The 24,785-nt window shown below is 34.2% G+C and overlaps 1 protein-coding gene across 1 annotated transcript in view; it reads right to left on the bottom strand.

Moving 5' to 3' along the window:
* The window catches only part of ZMYM4 (zinc finger MYM-type containing 4), a gene marked incomplete at both ends in the record, with an annotated part of 118,485 nt that overhangs the window by 19,655 nt on the left and 74,045 nt on the right, over nt 1–24,785 (bottom strand). Inside the window, 18 exon segments of the mRNA XM_084243439.1 lie at nt 1,024–1,118; nt 2,078–2,257; nt 2,613–2,666; nt 4,620–4,791; nt 5,471–5,589; nt 8,048–8,192; nt 9,388–9,425; nt 9,745–9,885; nt 10,379–10,529; nt 11,043–11,215; nt 11,999–12,149; nt 12,309–12,584; nt 12,984–13,099; nt 13,571–13,721; nt 17,766–17,978; nt 18,081–18,255; nt 22,626–22,881; nt 23,117–23,201. Coding sequence (XP_084099565.1) covers nt 1,024–1,118; nt 2,078–2,257; nt 2,613–2,666; nt 4,620–4,791; nt 5,471–5,589; nt 8,048–8,192; nt 9,388–9,425; nt 9,745–9,885; nt 10,379–10,529; nt 11,043–11,215; nt 11,999–12,149; nt 12,309–12,584; nt 12,984–13,099; nt 13,571–13,721; nt 17,766–17,978; nt 18,081–18,255; nt 22,626–22,881; nt 23,117–23,201 — 2,691 coding nt within the window.

Raw genomic sequence — 24,785 nt, 5'->3', positions numbered from 1 at the left:
ACAGTGCTAGAAGAATTGAAAATCGCATCACAAGTTTGGTAGCTTTCTTACAAACTTAAAAATAAATATACCAAAAAGACCTTACAATCCCACTACCAGATATTTTTCCTCAAATGAAAACATGTCCACACAGAGATTTATACATTTCATTGCAGCTTTATTAGAAATAGCCCCAAAGTGGAAACAACTCAAATTTCTATCAAATGTTAAACAAATTGTGGTTTGTCATACAATGAAATGCTACTCAGAAAAAAAAAGTACTCAACTACTGATATATAAAACAACATGGATGACTCAAAAACATGCTAAGTGAAAGAAGCTAGACACAAAAGACTACATATTAACTGATTCCATTTATATGAGGTTTTCGAAAAGGCAAAACAATACCATTTGCCTCAGTTTACAAAAGCAAGTAAGTTATTGCTGGGAGCCGGAGATAAAGACTGTAAAAGATTATCAGGGAAGTTTTTGGGACAGTGGAAATGCTATGATTTGGGCGGTAGTTACTGCTGCATACATTTGTCAATGCCCATCAAATTATATATTAAAAATTAATGAATTTTTAAATGTAGTTATAATTCAATAGAGCTAATTAAAATAAAACTATTATTCTTTCAATTTTATTGGAAAATCCTGTCACCATGAGAAATAATTCATCTGAATTTTATTTTTCTATACATATGAAATAGCGAACCTCATTACTATAATGCCAAAAAGTTAAATTTAGAGACTTTAAAAAAAGCCTATAACAGGATTTTTAAGAAGTTTTCTAGAGTAAACAAAACACTACATCCCTCTATTTTAGAAACAAAAGGAAATATACCTGCTGAAAAAAAAAGTAAAATAAAAGACAAGGTTCTTGACTTCAAGAAACAAAAACTAAAGCACAAAAACACAAGGTTATATAAAAATAGTGTATGGAATTCCTGAATGGCTATTTCAGAATTTTGTGAACAGCAGGAACTAATAAACACTTAAAGAAGGAAAGAAAGGAAACTGTAGAAACATTAAGCTGTTGCTTACTCTTCGCCTGGGTTGGGGGAAGCCATCTCTGTGTCGCCGTCTTGTTCGAGAACGTGCCTGGTTCCCCTGTCCTTTATTAAGTGGGTCAAAGGATTCTATAGTAACAATCAGCAGAAAGCACAATGAGAAGAAAACAACTTACAAGCCTAAATTAAGATCTAGACTGGGGGTCGCCCTGGTGGCGCAGGGGCTAAGTCTCATCACTTTCAAGCTATTGCCAGCCACTGTGGCATGAGTTCCATCCCAGGCCAGGGAGCTGACTCACATAGCACAGCAGACCTCTCCTGTCTTGTCCACTGCTCCCCTCAGCAGTGTATTTCAGTATCTGCCTGTTCTGGGCCCCACTCTGTCTCTGGTGAATCCTCTCACCCCCCAAACCCCGTACCTCTGGCCTACAACCCAGTTCTTGTATGTGTAAATAAAAAAAAACAAATTTTTTTTTAATTTTTAAATTTTTTATTATTTATTTATATATATTTTACATCATTGTTCATTTTTGTACAATGTTTGCTTTTTTTTTAAGATTTATTTTTATTTATTTATACAAGCACTGGGTACAGTCAGAAGCGTGGGAGGGTGAGAGAATTCACCAGAGCCAGAGCAGGGAGCAGAGCAGGCAGACTGAAGTACACTGCTGAGGGAAGCAGCGGGCAGCAGGAGAGGTCTGCACGCCATGTGGGACCCTCCTCTGGTAGCCGGGGAGCAGCCGGGGATTGAACAGGCGCTGCAGAGGCTGCGGGCAGCTTCGTAACCCAGCGCTCAACCGCTGCGCCACCGGGGAGGCCCATAAAAAAACCAAATCTTTAAAACAACAACAACCAAAAAAAGACCTAGATTGGGGGAGGAAATATCAGGTAATCATCACCACGTTATTTGTAATAAAATAAGAATTTTACTTACATACTTTAGAATCCCTGAAGGATACAGCATTTAGACCAAGACCACTGAAGTCCAAAATTATTTCTCTGATGCATTATAACTGTTTCATAATGTCAATTTGGAGTTGTGCCAATCTTCTAAAGGACTTTTGGTAGACAGGTTATATTGCACAAACCTGATGGAAAATCTGCTTCCAGATCCTGTTCAGTTTCCCCTTTTGAAAACTGCTTCAATTCTGAATCAGCCTCTTGCACAGCATTTGACTTTAAGGCATAATGATTCAACTCTTCCTCCCAGCTATGTGGAGTAGATACTGCCTCTGATTCAAGATCACCACTATATGTACTTCCTTGATCTGAAATATAGAGGAAACAGACAAGCCCTCAAAATAAGACTCTCAACATACTCAGGAGCCTTGAAATTGAGCCTACCAAAAATTGAGATATGGTTGCTGGACCAAGCTCACAGAACTGGATTCATATCCTTTGTATAAATTTTAGAGGATTACCTCAATTAATCCTTAAAACCAGTTATCTGAGGTAGCTTCTATTAGTCTCTTTGCAAAATGGCTCATGATCACAGATACCTTATGCCCCTTACAAACAGCTCAAATTACAAATATTAAATCCAAGAATGCTAATACTTTATGGGTTTTTCATGAACAAAGGATAGTGTTTTTTAAGATCCAAAATACATTTACAATCACAAACCTTTTTCAAATATCTTGGTGTCTAGAAAGAGTTCCTGTTCAGAAGTTTGGGATCCTAAAGAAAAAGCATATTATAAAACAATATAAATATGTATACAAAGCAAACTATCTCAAATGAAATGAGTATACTGCATACATGAATCACACTAAGGAGTACTAAGTAAATAGCCTTCATATTCAAAAAGAACAGTTCATTCATAAAATTAGACATCAGTGGTAAATACAGTCAAACAAATTACTACTGATAACATACTTCTAGTATGAAAGAAGCCATGACAAGCGAGACCTCGACTTTTGATAGCACATTTTTGTGCCGCCTGCAACACACATACACATACATACATAAATGTATCTATTCACAAATTGAAAAATCTGCCTTAAATTCCTTTGTCCCCTCAAAACCCCCAAAACTATAATAACCTTTACCACTGCACTGAACAACCTATAGACTTATAAGTTACATGAGCATCAGCACATAGAACTAAACAGAATAAATAGAATAGAGTTCTGTAAGTTATAAACTACTTTAAAAGCTCAAAGACTCAAAGTATTTTAAAATTCAGGTTTTTTTTTTAAACCCAAGAAAACTTCTTTTCTCTGAAATTGAAGATAAATTAGCCAGATGTTTCCCAGTGGAATTCATTTCTCCCTCCTCTGTATTTATAAACCATTTGATTTTACCTAGACTAAAGGGATCACTACTATCTGTCTTGAAGTTTTGCCAAGTTTTTCCCTCTGACTCAATTGTAGGCTAAGGCAAAGTTATAGTATTTGTACAAAGGAAGCCCTTGATAAATGTTAAGTGTTAATATGAATGGAGAAATAAACTGAAAATTAGGTTATCATCAGGAATTGCCTGAACTTCTGAACTACTCATAACATTAGAAGTTAGAAGAGCAAGCACACAGGAAATATCCTAAGATTAAAATCCACATATAACTGGGTCAAAATGAAACAAGAAATACTAAAATAACAACAAGTAAATTTTTCCTATCTCTCAGAATATATACACAATTTAAAAATTTATTGACAACACAACAGAAAAGTTAACAATTTTTTCAAAAGCTACAGCACTCAGACAATTATCTTGCATTTACTGTACAAAATCAAAACCCAAAGACCAGCTTTCTAAAACCATTACTGAAAAAAAGGAAAAAAAAAGTCCAGAAAGAATAACTTCTTGGCTCATTGGTGACATACCACTTTTCATATTTTTGTGAAAATCCACCCATGTAATTCAACTATCTTAAACACCATTTTTTTTCTCTCTCAGTCTGATTATATCTTTTCTTCTCTTATACTGAAAGATCATACAGATACTAATTAAAGCTAGAATTCTACTGGAATGTGTATGACTGAGTTTACGACACATACTCTGGGGTAGGACAAACCTGGATTCAAGTCCTGGTTTCAGCACTTCCTGACTACGTGACCAGGACAAGTATAATATTCCATTACCAAGGAGGGATATCTGAAGTAAACAGTACCCATCCACACCCCACATACACAAAATATTATTTTGATTAAATGAGAAGATACACATATGCATTTAGGACAATTCCTAGAGTACGGTAAACACACATAAATGTTAATTAATGTTACTATCATTATTCTACACTAACAGAATGGGATTTACATGTAAGTTATTTTGAACCAAATGGTTTTGTTTCCTAAAGTTCCATGTACCTTCCAACCAACATGCAGATTATTATACAACAGGAATTGTTATCTGGGGATCATGGCTTTGAACACAGGGAAAAAATCAGAAAATAATTACAAAATTTAGACAGAGGATATTTTTCTAGAATAATTAACAATGAAAAACTACTTATTTTTCTTCATAAAAAGGGAAGAGGTTATCAATAAAGTTTAACAAGTCTATAGGCTTGAGTATTTAAATACAGCAAAACTTTTAGAACATCTTGACTGGCTGATACTTAAAATTACTTGAGTTACCTGAAAATTTGTAGGTGTGTTTTTTCTTTCTTTACTTTAAAATAATACCAACCTCCCTGGGATAGAGTCTTCTCCTTCTCTTCATCTTCTGCAATCATTTCTGCCATTTCAAGGAGATCAGCTTCAAATGGATGTGAGGGAAGCTTTTCCTTAATGTCTTCAATACTCTCAGTGACTTTATCTTCATTATCCATTGAGGATGGAATGAACATAGGGACAGGCATCTGAAAGACCGAGCATGGACTGACAATATATTCATGATCAAAACTGTTATTTACGAGATGATTGAAGTACTAAAATAATAAACAAATATAAGGTACCTCCAATGCTGAAATTAAGACAGTCTTGCTAGTTTTGTTTTTATAAGCCTATAACAACCTAAATAAAAAGTCAGTAAGGACTTTTGTTTCTATTAAACCTCTAGAAGAGAATTACCTAAGCTACTTTTATTTTGGTTGTGATTACATTTCTTGCTTAACATTTTCAAAAAACCGTTCACCTTAAGAATTCAGTACCAAAGAAAAGTATATTTCAAGTTAAAAAAAATGAATATATTTTCCTTTAATAAAAAGTCAGAATCATGTAAATCACAGTATTCGTAGTTTCACCACTGCTAGAATCTAGGATTCTAACATACACAAATTCTGATCTTTTTCTTTCTAAGTGATCTTACTGTGTATGAAATGTTTGTGAAAGCTATATATCAGTACCTTCTCTGAGAAGACAGAGACAAAGAGAATGGGTCCTTCATGTATTTCATATTAAGTAACACAGTAGTATGACACTAGCCAACCAGAATCAGGTATATTTTACCAACAAGTGAAAAATTTATTTATGGAGCTATAAATTTTTAACTGAAGAAAATGTATGCTAATTAGCCTTAATCTCTAAATGATTACTCACTGGAACTGGAATTCCAAACGGGACTGGTGTATACTGAGTATAAAGATGAAGAGGTATGGGCACAAACACTGGTACAGGCACTGGCACCACAATAATCTGGGGCTGACTTGGAGTGTCTTCTAATGAGGAAAAAAAAACACAGAGGGTTAAGAAACATTTTAACAAATTAACATTTTAATAAGATAAATTTTTTTTTTACAGAGAGAGTCATAGTTCAAAATAAGTATACTCTGACATGAGAAGTTCACAGAAAGAAATAACTGAAATAGCTAAGAGAGATATAAGGACAGCACTAGCAAAAAGTAGGCAATACAATAAGTATCAATGATATGACAATAAAATGATGGGAGGATACAGTTTGGATAGATGAATGAAAAGTGTCAGAATAGTGATTTTAGAAAAAGGTTTTAGGGCCTCGCCGGTGGCGCAGCGGTTGAGAGCTGGGTTGCGAAGCTGCCCACGGCCTCTGCGGCGCCGGTTCGATCCCTGGCTGCTCCCCGGCCACCAGAGGAGGGTCCCACATGGCACGCAGACCTCTCCTGCCGCCTGCTGCTCCCCTCAGCAGTGTACTTTGGTTCTTCTGCCTGCTCTGGCTCTGGTGAGTTCTCTCACCCTCCCGCGCTTCTGACTGTACCCAGTGCTTGTATAAATAAATAAATAAATCTTTAAAAAAAAAAAAAACTGTAGCTATTATGGTGATGGATGCTAACTAGACTTTATTCTGGTGATTATTTTACAATACATACAAATTTGAATCATTATGTTATACACCTTGCTTATAACCAATGTTAAATATGTCAGCTTTACCTCAATTAAAGATTAATTTGACTGGCTTTCTAGCATGGGAAAAAAATTATATACTGTAAAGTACAAGGCAATTAAAATATGTGGAGCTATGATGAGTGTATGAATTAGGGTGCTTATAAAAAATAAATATATGTAATACATTCTAAGATATTAAAAGATGAAACAGAACTTGGGAACTAAGACATAAGAATGCAGAAAATGAGAAGAATGGAGGATTCATTCAATTATTTAATAAATCTACAGAGTTCTTTCTGTTTGTCAGAAAAAATATACTAGCTAATTTTAAAATCATTCACGTAGGAGAGAGCTAATGTGAGTAATACGAAGTAAATAGGCTGACAATCTGACTACAGTTAGCTGTGGGAAATAACATGGAATCATTTTACCATGGTGTGGGATCATAAAAAAACAAACAAAGATTAGAGATGTCTGATAACTAAGCTTACATAACATTAAATAACTCACTATTAATAAAATAAAAATACAGGGATATGTCTTCTATAGCCTTACTATTTAGTGTGATCCATGGATTGAGAACCGACATTACTCAGGAGCTTGTAAGAAAGGCAAAATGGCAGGCCCCTCCTCCATAAATCAGAATACTTAGTAAGATTCTCAAGTAGTTCCCCTATTAATGTTTGCAAAGCACTGGCCAATAGGATAACTTTCCAGATCGAGGGATCTAGGATTCCATTCTAGAATAAAAATTCTGAAGATTTTTATTGGCAGCACAAGGAGTTCCACAGACACATTCCCTAGACAGACAAGCAAAGCTGGCAAAAACTGTTTTAAAAATAACCATTAAATTAGAAAACTGGGGCCTCCCCGGTAGCGCAGTGGGTTGAGCACAGCACAGTGAAGCTATGCAGCACAGGTTCAATTACTAGCCGGCCAAGGAGATTCCCATATGGCATGGGCAGACCTCTTCTGCAGCGTCCACTGCTCCCCTCAGCAGTGCTTTCCATCTGTCTGCCTGTTCTGCTCCCCGCTCTGTCTCTGGTGAGTCCTCTCACCCTCCCGCACCTCTACCTGTACCCCAGCTATTGTATAAATAAAAAATAGATCTTTAAAAAAAAAGATTAGAAAACTGGAAATTGTCCTACGTGCATTTGGCAAGTAAATAAACATTTATTCAAGAAAATCTACTAAATTCAGTAAGAACAGTGGGAGTCTGTGATATCTGAGCTGCCACCTGCTCCATATCCTCAGCAAGATCAACTTTATAGATACTCCACTCTCAGAGCAAGTGACCAAGAAAGAGATTTGGGCAGAGATTCCATACCAAGAGAGTTAGGTACAGAAGATCATAGGCTACCAGTGGGTTGAGCATCTGGAGAAGTGGCTCTGGGATTTTGCTTGGGGGAAAGGCAGTTAATAATAAAGCCCTGAAGTTCTCACCTAAGGAATTAACGTTATTTGAAATAGAATATGGAAAAGTTCAATCCTAGAGGCATTGTGGAAACAGCTCCTCTTAACACCTGTCTAACAATCGAAGTCTAGGTTTACGCCAAAATATACACTGTCATTCATAAGGAATTTAAAAGAAGTGTTCATTCTCCTTGCTAAAACTTTTAAGTTTAGATGGTGAAATCATCTAACTAACAAGGTGTTGTAGGAACTATTAATAAACTGAACATTGTATATAAGCAACCCAGCACTTCACCCAGGAAAAAGTAGGCAATCAATTAATATAAGCAGATACTATATTCCTTTCCCATAAAAAGAAAAAAAAAAAAACACTAAAATGAAGAGAAAGTATAAGGAACAGACCTGTCTGGCATTCTTTGTTTTGGGTATGTGGTTTGCAAGAGGTGGCTTTAGTCTGTGTGATGGGTTTGCACAATAAAGCTTTATTCTTCAGAAGTCTTGGAGGCTGGGAAGGTGGTAGTTTCAGTACATCTGTTTGTGTACTTGCCTGGCCAAAGAAAAAAATCAGAAACCAAAGAGGTTTCAAACTTATAATTAATTATAAGGTAAGTTACAGTTTTGAAAGAAATATCATATTGGAATTACATAGACAACAGAACAAAAACTTTTGGCCAAATTTATAAGAAATACAATATTCATGAAATATGAATAGCAATAAAAATATTTTGATAACTTTATACTGGCTCTGAATCTAATTACCAATTTTATTTACTAAGAAAAAAGCTATTTCTATTGTAAAACACTGTTGATCAGTAACAACGTTGGGTTAGTTTAAAAAGAGAACTATTGGGCCTCCCTGGCGGCGCAGCAGTTGAGCGCTGGGTTGCGAAGCTGCCCGCAGCCTCTGCGGCACTGGTTCGATCCCCGGCTGCTCCCTGGCCACCGGAGGAGGGTCCCACATGGCGCGCAGACCTCTCCTGCCGCCCGCTGCTCCCCTCAGCAGTGTACTTCGGTCCTTCTGCCTGCTCTGCTCCCCGCTCTGGCTCTGGTGAGTTCTCTCACCCTCCCGCGCTTCTGACTACCCATTGCTTGTAAATAGATAAATAAATAAATCTTAAAAAAAAAAAAAAAGAAAAAGAAAAAAGACATTTCTCCTTAAAAATTTCTTAGTTAAAAAAATAAAATAAAAAGAGAACTATTACTTTTAACCTACAAAAGCCTTAGGCTACTTAGTTTCAAACTAAATACAAATAACAGAATGATTTATGATCATTTAACTTGAAAAAAGATGATGTGAAGACCAAAAACCAAAAAACACTTTCAATGTGTCAATGCTCTGGTCATAAGTTTTTCTCATTTGTTTTTTTCTTCTTCTAAGAGATAAAGCAGAAAACACGGAGTTTAAAAATGATTACTTACATGTAAACTAAACTGGGCATGAAACAAACTATATTTTACAAATATTTTATTTATAATCTCACCACATTATAAAACATTCAAACAATCTTTAATGCCTGAATTCTGTACAATTTACATTAATTTTATATTAAAAAATCCTTCAGTAACTATTAAAGATAGCAAGCACTCTAAGAAAGTATGAAAGACCAGAAAATCCTATTTCAAAACAAAGATTAAATGAGCTCATGACATTTATTTCATGTAATAAAGGGCAAATTAGACATATTCATACTACATAAAGTAGAAAATACAGTAGCACTACCAATAAAAATAATAAAACTTACATCCCCAATGATTTTCGCTGTAACTGTTGGAACTGCACCTGATATAAATCAAAACAAATATTCAGAACTTTATTTATTAAACACTAGCATTAAACACTCATTGGTGGTTAAAGACCAAATCTCCTAATAAAAACATATTTCCTTATTTAATTTAGGGGAAAACTAGCAGTTCTAAAGTATAAGAAATAAATATATCTGAGGTTGTGAAAACACTGTTTAATGCCCCAGCAGCCACAGTGAACCACCATTCTTAATATGAATGTGTAAATGTGAAATTGAGCACCGATGGAAAAATCATAGGGAACCATTGTATTCCCCTCAAAAAGTCTAGATAAATACTTTCAAAGCAAACCATACCTTGTAAGACACTGTTAGAATTCACTGTGGGTTGAGCAGCAGGAGCACTTGCTAATGATACTACATTAGCTATAACTGGAGTTGAATCTTTTCTTAGAGATGGGGGCCCTGCTGAAGCAGCTGGCACCATGGAAATACTTGCTGATTAAACAAAAATAAGGAAGTTTCATGTAATTTATATGCACATATATAGGAACCAATATCTCAAAGAGGTTAACAAAGCTTTTCTAGGTTGGGGTAATTTTTGTTGGAACAAAGAGTCATTTAAGCATTAAAGGGATTTTTTTTCCTATGTCTTAATTAATGAAACATAAGTATGTCCTTTATCTTTATAACTATGCATATGGTGTATTTAAAAGGCCATGTGATTTAGACTTTGTCCTTTTTTTATAGACTCAAATCCTTTTTTAAAAAAGTAAAGTTGTAGGTAGCCAATCACAAAATATTAACTGCCATTTTTTCCAATAGAGTTCTTACTATTTTAAGGTGTTAAACAAAAAGGAACCTAAATATTAACGTCAATTCCAAAGAAAGAAATTTTCCTTTCAGGAAATTGATGACTTTTTAAGTTCCCAATCTGCAGAAGAATACAGTTAGTTGTTGACACTGATCGGAGTCTTAAATTGAATTTTACCTGCATTATTTTGTAAAGGTGGGTCACACATACTTTGCTGATTACAAAACATTAATATACAAAGTAGGTTACAGAAATGCTTCATTTCTCCTCGCCACTTCAAGGACTCACTGAGTTTACCTTGTCTCTTACAACCATCACATTTTGCCATCTGAAAAACAAAAAGAAGGTAAAGGAGTAAGAAACAAATTATCTGATGTGACAGAAGAGGAGGACACACATGACAAATGAGGAAATTAAGTGAGAATTCAGATCATAAAAATAAAGATTGACCATACTAAAAATGGTAAACAGTTATCAATAACTTTATAGTAAACATTTAAAAAGTCACATTATAGAGACACCAATCAACAGCAATTTAAAAATACAGGTAAGTGAAAATATGACCTATCTTTCTCAAAGACTTTAGAAGATAACTTCATTTCCATTAAATAAAAAATAAACCTCAAGTATTTTCATGTCTTAAAGCTGATATATTTCCCACAGAGAAATAAAACTTCAGTGATAGTAAATTCTTCCTACATTTTTTATTAATGCTACAGAACACAATACCTTTAAATTAAAAGTTTAAGTCACTTAATTGTCCTTCATATTACATGAGAGAATAAAAGGGAATACTCTGCCCTAAAATGAGAAATTCAAGAATGTTCATTAGTTATTTTACCTGATAAAACAAAACTGTATATTTGGACATGCACTCTTCACAACAGAACTCTTCCACCTTGCCCCCAAAATTATTCTGTACCAATTTGGGAGATGTCTGTAAACAATAACTGCACATTTTACAGTGATTTCCCCAGCGTTTTGCCAAGTCATGTTTATAAAGCAATTTGCAACCTAAAAATTCAGGAAAGATAAAGTTAACATTAGGGAGAAATATCAAGTATCTACATCTTTAATTTAAATGCTCTATGACAAAGTTTTCTCATTTGGGTCCTCACCATTTAGATCGAGAGGTCATTTAAAGGATCAATGTCATCAGTCTTTTTTTAAACAAAATAAGACAAGATAGAAAATATTATAGTGTGCGTATCACATATAATACAAGTAAGCTTGGTTTTATGAAACTTGTTTTATTTGGTTATGTGATAATGTACTGGGTCACAATGTAAAATGTATTTCTTCTTTTGTGTTGTGGTCAAAAGATCAGAAAGCCACTTGTGAAAGAGATTAATCTTACACATCTTTAAAATCAAACAACTTTCTAAACAAAGAAAGTAGTCATCTAAATAAAAATAATCTACTTCTTAATGATTTGCATATTCAGAAATGCAAAAGTTGTTTATAACAATCAAAGTTCATTTTTAGGACTATAACAAAATTTACCAGAATTAAGAAATAAGTGTAATAATGAAAAGAACCCTATCAACCTAGTAACATTAAAGATTTTCCACATTACTACCATCTTCTGCATTATACTTGAGGATCTATCTATTCCTTCATTTTTACATCTTTATAATATGAAGGATTTCATTAGAAACCAAGTATAAACAAAACAAAAAGGCTCTGGTATTATACACAAAGGATAAAGCAGATACATATATATTAACACCTTAAATCATTAACTACTGTTAAAAAAACCCAACATGTTCAGTATGTAAGAGAATCTTCCATCTTTACCTTCACTACAGAACGATTTGTCAGCACCTGAGAATCGCACAGTCTCCTTTACAATTTTTTCAATTTTACAATATTCACACATTGCCATTACATTATTTATTTTTTTATATTCATCAGAACAATTCTTGCCACAGAACTGAAACATTTTACCCTGCAAAGAGATAATCATTAAGTTCTAATTAAACATTTATTTTCTTATGGAAATTCCATTCCTCTTATATTCAAAACAATACAAATTTGAGAGATGAAAAGTCACAAATAATTTTACACAAACTACTTTAAACAAAAACCCATTATTGTGATCCTATACCTTATAGTCAAGAAGTTCTGGCTTTGTGGCAAAAAGACGGTTACAATGCTGACACTTGAGTTTCACAACATTTCGTGCAAACCCAACATGCTGGGATTGGGCAGCAAGACGCTGGAGACCAGCTGCAGCAGAACTACTGATGGAGGTGGGAGAAACAGCAGAGGTGTTACCCCCTCCTGCTGACACTGTTGAACCTGTGGGGATGCTTACAATTACTTGGCCCTGAGACAAGGGCACTACTGAAGAATTCATTCCTGTTGGCTTATTGAACAAATTCTGAAAAAACAAACAAACAAAAATATCAATCTATTTATTCAAACAAATAATAATTGAGTACCCAAGTATGCCCAACACAGTTCCAGGCACTTTTGTGAACAGGCAAAAATCCCTGCTTTTGAGCAGCTTATAATGGAATGAGGCAGTTGCCATATATGTTCAGAAAACACAGTAAGTGAACTAAAATGTTCTTGAAAAATAACATCCTCCCAACAGATAACCTGGATAACAGTACCATTTAATTTTACAGGGGGCAATTAAAACTGATATATCGCCAAATATAGGATGAATCAGAGATATAAATTTAGGCAGTCCAGGCACTACCAAACATTTAAAAAGTTTACATTTCAAAGTAGGTGACTCACTGACTGGAGAAGAGGAAGATTCCAGAAGTCATACCTGGAAAGCTACCACACAACTGTAGCTGCAGAAGTTGCGTATACTTCCATCTGACATGGCGAGGTGATACTGAGGAATTGCAGAGGTTTTACAACTGTTACACTGAACTTGTACACCTTAGCAAATCAAAATAAAAAAACTAATGAGTAATGTATAGAAATGTACATAAATGCATGAAAAAATGAGTAAGAATTATACAATATATGGAAATTGAAGGGCAAAGTTGAAGGAACTGAAATTAAACTCATGTTCCATAAAGAAAATAAACTCACATAACATTAAAAATATTTCTTTCAAAGCTGTCATAGTCTAACCTGAAACTACAAAAAAAAAAAAAAAAAGAATTTTGAAATAAACCAAATGTGAAAAAAGAAAATACATTTAAAAAGCTGTATGAAATTCTTTTGGTAAAGAGGAATGCATAAATAGGCAAGCAAGTAAATAAACATAAAGTAAGCAATCAGAGTAATAGGTGATATTTTGTAACACAGATTTGAAATATTTTATATTTGCCTTAAAAGTCAACTAGAATTAGACAAAAAGAAATCTCTACTAAAAAAAAACATAATTTGTTGAAACAGTATTACCTGCAGAAGTAACCATTTTAACTCTGTAAGCAGATAAGCAATTAACAGAACAGAAAAGCTCTGTCTTTCCCAAGCTATTGGTATTTTCAATCATTTCTGCTGAGGATCTCAAAGATTTGCAAAGTGCACATGGTGTAATTTTGGCTGATTTCTATTAAAAGAATAAAAACATTCATTTTTACCAAATTGCAAGTAAAGCATAACATTTTCTTAAAAGGTTTATAGTCTGGATGGCTGAAATACTTTAAATTAGTGGCTTTCAAACTTTGAGGATTACAATCCTGAGCAAGAAATAAATTTTACAAAGTGACCCGTTATACACATACTTTGGGGTTTTATGTTTGTGTTTTAAGCATGTGTGTATGTAAAAACATTTTCATAAAATAATGTATCATAATAAAATGTGATAGATACACTGTAATATAATTTTCCATTCTATTCTATTTCATTAAAAAATAATACTGATCACAGCATAGCAACTAATTTCAGTATCTATTAATTGGTTTTGATTATTTTAAATTGCTATTTAAAGAAATAACCAAACAGAGAATTCAAGCACTTATACATACAAATCTAAAAACTGGAAGAGCCCCACTCCCCCCAAAGGATGCTATTTTAGCAATAATATGTGAATTCACGGAATTTAATAAGCTTATTAGAAAACTCACTGTGAAATACCCCGCCACTAACAATAACAAAACTCAATATAAGCAATAGCGTGGGAGCAAATATAAACCACCAAATATAAACAACCAAAGAGTTTTGTTACTTTAAGCAGCCACTCAGAAATTCAGGAATAAATAATGATGAATACTACTGACATGTTAAACAGTCAGGAAAACTTATAAATAAATTATATCCATCAACCATTAGATCTTTAAGATCATTATGTACTCTTCAAGGATAAATTTGTTAGACATGCTTTAAAATACGTTTGGTTTTTTTTTTTTTTTGGCTTTGAATTCTTATTCTTCCCTTTCTTTTTTTCCTTCAACTGGGGTGACACTGATTTACTGTATACTGTATATGATTCAGAGGTACAAGATCACATCTCTTCAGATGTATGTTATCACACCACACTCACTACACCAAGACACCCATAGTCCTCTACCACAGTCCACTGGGCTTCCTACAATTTTGCTCGCTACCTTCTCTTTCCCCAACTGGGAGCCACAATTACAGAGTTTTGTTTCTAGGTTATGTTTTTGGTTGAGTTTTACCTGACCCTCTGCTTTCTCTATATTCCTCATGTAACACAAACTACCCAATATATGTCTTTCTCCTTATTTCGCTTAGTATAATTCCCTCCAATTCCATTCATGTTGTAGCAAATGTAGGAGTTCATGTTTTTTACAGCAGCATAGTATTCCATTGTGTACATATACCACATCTTCTTAATACATTCATCTGTCCTATAGTACTTAGGTGGTTTCTGTAACTTGGTTATTGTAAAAAGTGCTGCAATGAACATGGGACTACATATATCCCTTTCAACTAGTATTTTTACCCTTTGGTAAAAATTATTGGAATTATTGGACCGTATGGCAGTTTTATTTTTAATACTTTGAGAAACCTCCATACTGTTTTCCATAGGGGCTGGTACAGTCTACATTCCTACCAATACCAACACTGTACAGGGTTCCTTTTTCGCCACATCCTCACAAACACTTGTCTCTGGTCTTTTTGAGATCGGACATTCTCACAGGTGTGGTTTTGATTTGCATTTCCCTGATGATAGTGATGATGAAAGTTTTTTCATATGCTGTTGGCCATCTGTATGTCTTCTTTGAAGAAGCATCTATTTAGCTCTTCTGCCAATTAATTAATTTTTTTGAGCTGAGTTAGTTCTTTGTAGATCTTGGATATTAGCCCCTTGTCAGATGTATGATGTGCAAATACATTCTCCCATTCAGTAGGGGGTATTTTTCTTTTAATGATAGTTTCTTTCGCTGTGCAGAAGCCTTTTTAGTCAATAGTTCGATGTAGTCACATTTGTTTATTTTTGCTTTTGTTCCCTTGTTATTGGAGGCAAGTCCCCAAAGACATACCTGATACCAATGTTGTGGAGTGTGTTGCCTATGTTTTCTTCTATGTATTTTATGGTTTCAGGTCTTACATCCAAGTCTTTAATCCATTTTGAGTTAATTTTTGTGTATGGTGTGAGATAGCAGTCTAAATTTCATTCTTTTGCATGTGGCTGTCCAGTTTTCCCAACACCATTTGTTGAAGAGACCTTCCTTTCTCCAATGTAAACTCTTGGCTGCTTTATCGTAGATTAACTGTCCATATAAGAGTGGGTTTTAAAATAGATTTTAAAGTGAGCATACTGCTGCATTCTGGAAAGTCTTCTATTAACTGCAACCCTATTTCTTCTTTCCTTCCCCATCAAGACAGTGAATACAAACTTAATGTGAAAGAGTTAAGTCATGAATTTTCTCTGTGTAGTAGAAATGACCACGGTTCCTCTGTACCCCATTGTATTCCACAATACTCCAACACAGCATCTTATTTCTATGTCTAAGCCTTCAGGAGACATGTAGTTTCTCAAAACAAGAGTCACATCTAAAGTTCGTTGAACGAGTTAAGAAACAAAGTAGCAGAAATGACTACCTTACAATGTGTCAGGTTCTACATGAGGTACTTTGAATTCTTTCTTTGCATATAGTTCTAAAAACATCCCAGGGACATAATATATAATATCCTTTTACAGATAATGCCTCAGGGAGTTTAACTGCTTTCCCTAAGGTAAAATTCTATTTGAATAGAATGTCTGGGAATCAGGGCCTCCCCGTGGCACAGCAGGTTGAGCACCCCGCTGTGAGGTTATCCACAGCCTCTGCAGTACAGGTTCAATTCCCAGCCAGCAGGGGAGAAACCCATGTGGTGCAGAGACCTCTGCTGCCTCGCCCGGTGCTCCCCTCAGCAGTGTCTTTGGTCTGTCAGCCTGTTCTGCTCCCCGCTCTGTCTCTGGTGAATTCTCTCACCCACCCACGCCTCTGACCTGCACCCCAGTTTATGAGTGGATAAATCTTTAAAAAAGAAAGTCTGGGAATCAAAGATCTGTCAATTAAGATCTGCTTTAACATCTAAATTCAAGTTCTTTCCCTACCACAATACATACTAAAAAGTGAAAATTTTAATAGTTACTAGCTAAATCAAAAGTACTAAATAAATTAAAAACTAAGATACTTCAATCTATTCTCCTTCTCTTGTAGAATCTGAACCAACTTTCAAAACATTGGATCCAGGTAACTTTTAATACTTGATATAAAAGGAAAACAAGTATTTTGGACAAGATGAGGAAATGAACATAACTGTTTTTCCCCATTTGTGAGAGCAAAAACAAGATGTTTCTAAACAGTAAATATAAGCCTTCTTAATGTTTGTATATTAGCAAGAAAAAAAATGGAAACACTATTGTATAATGCTTAAAATTCCAAAATCAATGCAAAGTCTTATGTACAATTAAAAGGAAACTTGCCAATTGACACTATTAAATTTACCAATTTTGGTAGACTGTAAAAAAATTCACTGTTTAAGAAAAAGTATGATCAGCAAATGCCCTGTGAGAGGCATGATAAAATAAAAAATGAGAAGTACTTAATTTTTTTGGGGTTTATTAATTTTTAAATCTATTATTTGTCCAAAATTTACTAACAAAATATAAATCTAGTAAAATAAATCTGCATTTAAGACATCAGTGATACAGAATTCATCCTACAAACTTCATCAATTCACAAAATAATATATAACCACATTTATTTCTTTGTATTTCATGAAGGCAAAACCTATTGAACAATTAATGGCAACATTATATATGCAAATCAAAATGTATTTCAAAGATTAAAGGTTATACTTCAAAAGGATGGAACTGGGTATCTCTGGGAGATGTATTATTTTTCTTCTTTGTGCTTTTCTCATTTTTAAAATATATTCTTCAAAAATATTAATCATTGAAATAAGTCACAATCTTAAAAGCATGTATTTCATGTGCGTATACAAATATAAAATACTTGTAAAACTCTTAAGAGTTGTTTTAACATGCAGTTATTTGAGTAATACTATTTATATGTCAAAATATTAAACTAATATGATCATAATATTTTCATGACATTTTCATAAATGATTTCCACCAATAACTTCAGATCCCCCTGAAACGAACAAAAAACATGGGGGATTAAGTACGATGATGTACCTGCTTGTATGCTGTGACACACGCTGAGCTACAAAACTTCTTAGACTGTCCCTCTATCTGAAGCACATGGCACTGTCCAGAGCCACTGTAACAATAACCCCCACAGTTCTCACAACAGTTCATGGTGAGGTTGTTAGCAGAGCGAAACTTAGAAAAGCAAGCATCACTGCAAAGTTTGTGTACCACATTCTGGTAATTGACTTCATGTCGAATCTAGGAATTAAAAAATAACAGTCAAAATTTGTGCTTAAGAACAAAATAATAGATTCCTCTTGCCTCCCTCCACCCCCGGAAAAAATTAAAAAGGTAACTTACAACAGCATTCTTCTGACACATACTACATTTGGTTGAAATGCTATTGGTATTTATGGTAACAACAGGTTTTCTTTTCATTTCGTACATTGACAAACATGATTGACTGCAAAAGTCTTTACTAGTGGTGGTATTTTCAAACTGGGCACTGATCACATCCTTTGGATTTAAAATGTCTCTAAAAATAACAAAGATAAAATAAGCCAAATATAATTCAGTTTTTTCTTTTTTTTGTGAGCTAAAATAATCAAAACAGAGGCAACTATATGTAAGAAAAGGGCATTAATATTTAAATCAGAAAGCCTGAATTTTCTTGTATACACTATAAATTGCATTGATCCTTAATTTTTTTATATAAAATGGAACTAATACATTATGTACCCCTTCTTCATAAGCTATTGTGAGAATTAGTATACTAGAGTTTAAGATTAAAGGACTATACATCCATCAGTTCCCATTCATTATCTAACAGGTGAGGCTGTAAGAAAGTTTAATTTCCTTCTTTACGTGCTTCTGTATTTTCAAAGTATTCTTCACAAATAATATTACACTTGAAAAAATTTAACACCACTATCTTTTGAAATTATAAAAATACATTTCAATTGATAGTGTATATTCTAGCACGGTTATATAAAATCTAACACTTCCTTATCTAAATAATTTAAATTGTAGACATTAGTATCAAAGATAATAGCGATTACATCTCTATTAATTATGGTTCCCCACTGCTGCACCCCTTATTCCACTGTTAAATAAGTCTTTCTATATAATAGTTTGCCAAATAGTTTTTTCAGTATGACATTAAAAAAAAATTTCTTAAAAATACCTTGTTGAGGGCCTCCCTGGTGGCGCAAGGGGTTGGGACACAACCTACCAAGCTGTCTGCAGCCACTGCAGCATGGGTTCAATCCCCGGCCAGGTAGCTACCCACATGGCGCAGCAGACCTCGCCTGACTCGCCTACTGCTCCCCTCAACAGTATATTCCAGTCAATCTGCCTGTTCTGTTGCCCACTCTGTCTCTGGTGAATCCTCTCACCCCCCCACACCTCTGGCCTATACCCCAGTTCTTGTATGCATAAATAAAAAAAATCTTTTTAAAAAAAACTTGTTGAAATTTAAGCTGTCTCTCTTCCATGAGTGCATTCACACATAATAGAAAATAAACTGTGCTATATTCATTTCTGCATCTTAAACATATTATATTAATACAGTACTTTTGGGAAAGATTACAAATAATCTGCTTCAATAAAAGGTAATAGTAAACAATGCTGAACTCCATACCTCATCTTCTACAGATCCAGAATGCACTGCTTTTGCATTTTTTCCTTTATGGGCATTTACTGAGCATGTATTGAACAGGCATGTACTAGCTAAAAGCTGAGCCAAGATATGGTACAAGCATGCACTCAAGAAGCTCACAGTATGTTGGGAATAATAGACAAATGATATATAATGTATTAATGAATAATGTATTATAGAAAGAGAAATGAAGAAACATTTTAGCTTTAAGAAGTCTTCTAGAAGGTTAATGAGATAAGACTTAGCGAGCCCTGGATCAAGGAAATATAAAAATTAGGCACTTCTCACTGCTCTGGGTATGAGCAGTGTCCATCACACTACATGTTACTGCAGTAGATTTTATTTATGGACAGAATGAGGAATAATCTTACTCCAGGGAGTTAAAATTCAGAAATGGTACAGAAATCCTGAAAAAGAAATAATTTCTGTGAGTACCATTATGCATAGAAATATTACCTAACAGTAACAGTAAAATTACCCTACAAATTACCTCTTTTGTGTAGGATTTGAAATAGATTTTTTTTACAGATAAATCATTAGGTCCCTAATACTAAAGAAAGCTAAAAATTAAAATAGCCAAAATATATTGAGAGTTTAGGTAAAAATTCAAGCTAAGAGATATGTTTAATAAAAGAATAAAACTAGAATACTTCAAATAGCTAATGAGTTTCTTTCAACCTAAATGTTGCTGGTATATTTCTACTGGTGTATAAAATCAGTAGCAGCTATCAGGAAGGAAATCTCTTCTATCTTTGCCTACTCAAATGAAACTCTTCTTATAGGAACTGACTTATAAATTAAACCTGTTTGTGTAGTGGAGACAAGTAGGGGAGGGACACATGTGCCAAAATTAGTTAGCTGTGTGAGTGAGATCCAACAAATCTTTTAATATCTTTGAACATAATTTCATTATATTGAAGGTACAGTCCAATTATATAATCAGATAAACCAGACTAGTACAAACTGTTAGTGAGTGTGTAAATAAGAGAGGGAAAAAAGGGGAAGGAAAGGGAAAGTGGTAAATAGGAGATGAAAGAGTAGTTTAGGACGTGAAATGGAACACAAGGAAAAATAAGACAGATCCGTGGTTGAGAAAGAAGTACCCCGAAAGGAAGAGAAAGGGGAGAATAAAAAAGACAGAAAACAAGACAGGAAAGGTTGAGATAACAAGCAGGTAAGGAAAGATTAGAAAGAAGTAAGGAATGGAAAAGAATAAGGGACAAAAGAAAAGAGTAAGAGATAAAGAGGTGAAACAGTTAAAGAGTCAAGGGTTTACAGGTTGAACAAGTGAAAAATATATAGTTGAGACCAAATAACAAATGAAAAGAAATGCAATCTTAAAGAATAACTGACCTACTAAAGATCAATACAGGAATAAGATATGACATATAGGCAAACAACACAGACCCAAAAGGATGTAATAAATTTAGATGAAAAGAATGACATGGAAAGAATTAAGAAACACTTCTTAAACTTCTACAACCTTTCTATGATTGTTTTAATATTCACTAGTACTCTTGGAAAGAAATATCTATGACTATTATTTTGAAAGGAGAAATAGTGCTGCAATTTTAGCAGGTACTGCTCCCTAAAGAACTAAATAAAGAAGCATAAAGGGATGTCATTCTGTGAAATTACTCATGATAAAACAGAAAATGGGAGAAAAAAACATGAAAATTATAATTTTCAAGTTGATCTATTCTTAGAATCTGATAATAAACATACCAGAATATAGAAATTAGACATATACTTAAGTAACTATTTTAGATTTATTTAGGCACACAAGAACTGGAGTGCAGGCCAGAGGTGAGGTGTGGGGGTGACAGGATTCTCCAGAGACAGAGTGCGGAGTAGAACAGGCGCATCTACTGAAATATACTGCTGAGAGGAGCAGGGGGCAAGACAGGAGAGGTCTGCTGCGCTATGTCAATTAGCTCCTGGCCTGGGATTGAACACATGTTGCAGTGGCTGCTGATAGCTTTATAGCACTAAGACTTTAACCCAGCACCACCATGGAGGCTATTAAGTACCTATTTTTAAGAGCACATTCATAAGTCCATTTCTGCTGACTTAACCTGAGACATAAAGGTTGCGCACAGAACTAACTTCCAGAAGAACTTAAACATATTCTAATTTCTTTTAAAAAATTTTTATCTAAACTATGTCTTTTCTTAATTCAACCAGAGGAGGGAGTATCTTTTCCCCTTTCAGACAGAGAAAGGGTGGTATCCATTGAAGGAACTGTCAAAATAAATACCTAAACAAATAATTGAAGGTTTGAATGGCTTAATAACAGACCAAGGTGTTTCAGAACAAAAAGTATTACTCATCTTTTTTTCTGATTTACTTGGACAGTTCTCTAACAATCATCTACAAAATTAGCCAAAAATAATTCACGTTACTCAAATATATCAAGATGACCTGAAGGCCAGTCAAACTTCTGTTGTTATTAAGCACTTTCAGAGTTTTAAATACTGAAATGGAACTTCTAAGATAGTTCAGAGGTATTATGTACACTGGAACATACTTAAGATTGAGAAGAAAACTATTAAATAAATTCCAATTACGGGCCTCCCCGGTGGTGCAGCAGTTGAGCGCTGGGTTGCGAAGCTGCCCGCAGCCTCTGCAGCGCCGGTTCGATCCCCGGCTGCTCCCCGGCCACCAGAGGAGGGTCCCACATGGCGCGCAGACCTCTCCTGCCGCCCGCTGCTCCCCTCAGCAGTGTACTTCGGTCCTTCTGCCTGCTCTGCTCCCCGCTCTGGCTCTGGTGAATTCTCTCACCCTCCCGCGCTTCTGACTGTACCCAGTGCATGTATAAACCAAACAAACAAATAAATAAATAAAATAAAAAAAACATGCCTCTATTAAAAAAAAAAATTAAAAAAAAATTCCAATTACATGTTAGGAAATATAACATTAAATACTGGTTGGATTTAAGTATCTATTGCCTATAGTTACAAGATAAAATAGAGTAGTCATATAATACCCCTAAATGGTATCATTTTGCTATTTATAAAACATCTCTCAACAAATACGAAAGTTGATTTTAAAAACATCTGTTAATAAAAGGCACATTAACGCTAAGAATAAACTGAGCAACTAGCATCCAGAAAAAGTGAATCAAGCAGCAACATGTTGGTACTAACTAAAATGATATTCAAAAAAAAAGGAAATGTAAAAAATAAACAATAGATAAGAATAAAGTATTAAATGAAAAGAAACAAAGGTAATTTAGAGTTCTGTTATACTTTGAGCAACTTGAACAAGTTTTCTTGGTGGGAGGAGGCGGTGGGCGAGCAGGAGGGACTGTGTATCCAGTGAGGCACAGTGTGGAGCAGAAGAGCTGAGTAGACCCTTTCCTCTGATAAGCAGTTTGGCCCTTCTGGAGGATTTTTTTACAACCAGAACAGGAAACTCGAACAGCTGTGGCTGGAACTGAAGGAAGCATTTTATTCATGCCAGATGACGCCAGTGAAGGCTGAAAGCCAGTAGTCAACTGTGGAGCTTAAAAAAAAAATTGAAAGAAGAAATGTTTTACTTTTTACCATAAATTTTAAGTTTGTATTTTTTTTCCCTCTCCTATAACTAGCCTTGAAAACCAACACTAATTATACAGTATGTAATTAAGGCCATTCTGAATGGGCAGAGAAAATGCCTCATTTACTATACAAATAGATACTTCCTCTCATTCATACTGGTCAGAATAAACATGATTCATTTATTCAGTTCTGTTTCTTACCAAGAGGACTGCCACTGACTGAAAATACAGCACTAATTTTCAGTTCCCCTTCTTGAGTTTTTTGCTGTTGGCCATGACTATACTCCTTTAAAAGAGAAAATAAGTAAATAAATATGTAGAGAAAAGAATAAATACAGTGCATATAAATAAATATATACACTGAAGACAATTTACCATTGCTATATAGGGGTGAAAAATGTTTACTACATTAACATTAGTAAGAAAGAATAGCAAACAAACAACGATTACAATAGAGTATAACACATATATTGAGAGTTGGAGGCAAAAAAAAGAAAGTAGCTATCTAATTAGCCTGTAGTGACACCATATATTTATAAATTACATTTGAAAATTCTTATACTGTATTTTAAATAGCTGTTTATTATAAAAGTAATACACACTCACTATACGAAGTGCAGACAATTAGAAACAAAGGGAAAAAAATCTAATCATATTCCATCACCCCAAAACAACCACTATCTTTCTTTTAGTATATTTCTTTCCAGTCTTTTCCCCTCCTATATTTATAGGTTTCATTTCTTTACACGGTTGCAATTATACCGACCATACCACTCTCATAGTTTAATTACTTGATTTAACTGAACATTTGCATATTATTACATACTACTCCAAAATCACTTCGAGTGACTACATAACAATTCTTTTTAAAATTGGCATCCAATAATCCCTGATCTTGGTTACCCTAAAGGTCTACAGAGCTACGCTAGGGATTGTGAGAATTCTAAAGGAACATATTTTAGACGGTTTCTTTTCTTTTCTTTTCTTTTTTTTGATGGTTTCTATGTCAATGATTTTATTAGGGAATGTAAACATTACTTTAAGTCATGAATAACCATGATATAAACTGAGCGATATTACCAGTTTTCAGTGCTGTTGTTTGCCTTTACAATTATATTGTTACACTGTAAAACCCCTCAGTAATATATTAAATTTCTGTTTTAATTTATCACAATATCTTACAAGATTTCTTATCCTAGGAGTTCTTGAGCATTCCCAGCATACCCTTTGTTATGTCAAGAGGTGGCTGTACATTACACAAGTTTGAGATATACTGATATGTATTTAATCAATATATCAAATTATACAGGGATCAAACTGGGGAGAAAGGAGTACGACACCTGCCTCAGACACAAAATTAAGGCATGAAGTCTCAGTAATCAAGACAAATGGTATTTTAATGCAATATTTTTAAAAATCAAAAATCTATGAACAAAATATCAAAACTTCAAATTGATAAATACAGGAACAGTATTATTGATTTTTCCATAGGCTTCAGGTTCCAATTTTATAGCCCTGCATGGCAGTGAGTTTACATAATATTGGTCCACTTGCTTCCAGATGTTTGGCATGACCATGATGCATGTTTTCATGAATACTCACTCTCATATTTGGGATACTCTCCTAAGGAAAGGATACTTAAAGTGGAATTACTATACTAGGTAAAAAGTTACACAGTAAAGGTTCTTTATATGTAATGACAGAATGGTTTAAAAAAACTTAATTATATTCATAATACAGTTTGAGAAAGACATTTAAAAGTCTTTCCCACTGTTTCCATTTGCAATTCTGTTTTTCACATACATTTACAGAGAAGACACATTATAATTTAACAGTGTTAACCCTCTGCAGCATGTTATCCACATTTGCT

This window comes from Talpa europaea, assembly GCF_964194135.1.
Source record: "Talpa europaea genome assembly, chromosome: 9".
Classification (NCBI taxonomy): domain Eukaryota; kingdom Metazoa; phylum Chordata; class Mammalia; order Eulipotyphla; family Talpidae; genus Talpa; species Talpa europaea.
The sequence above is the reverse complement of the archived record's forward strand: the minus strand, read 5'-3'. Positions and strand labels throughout refer to the sequence as shown.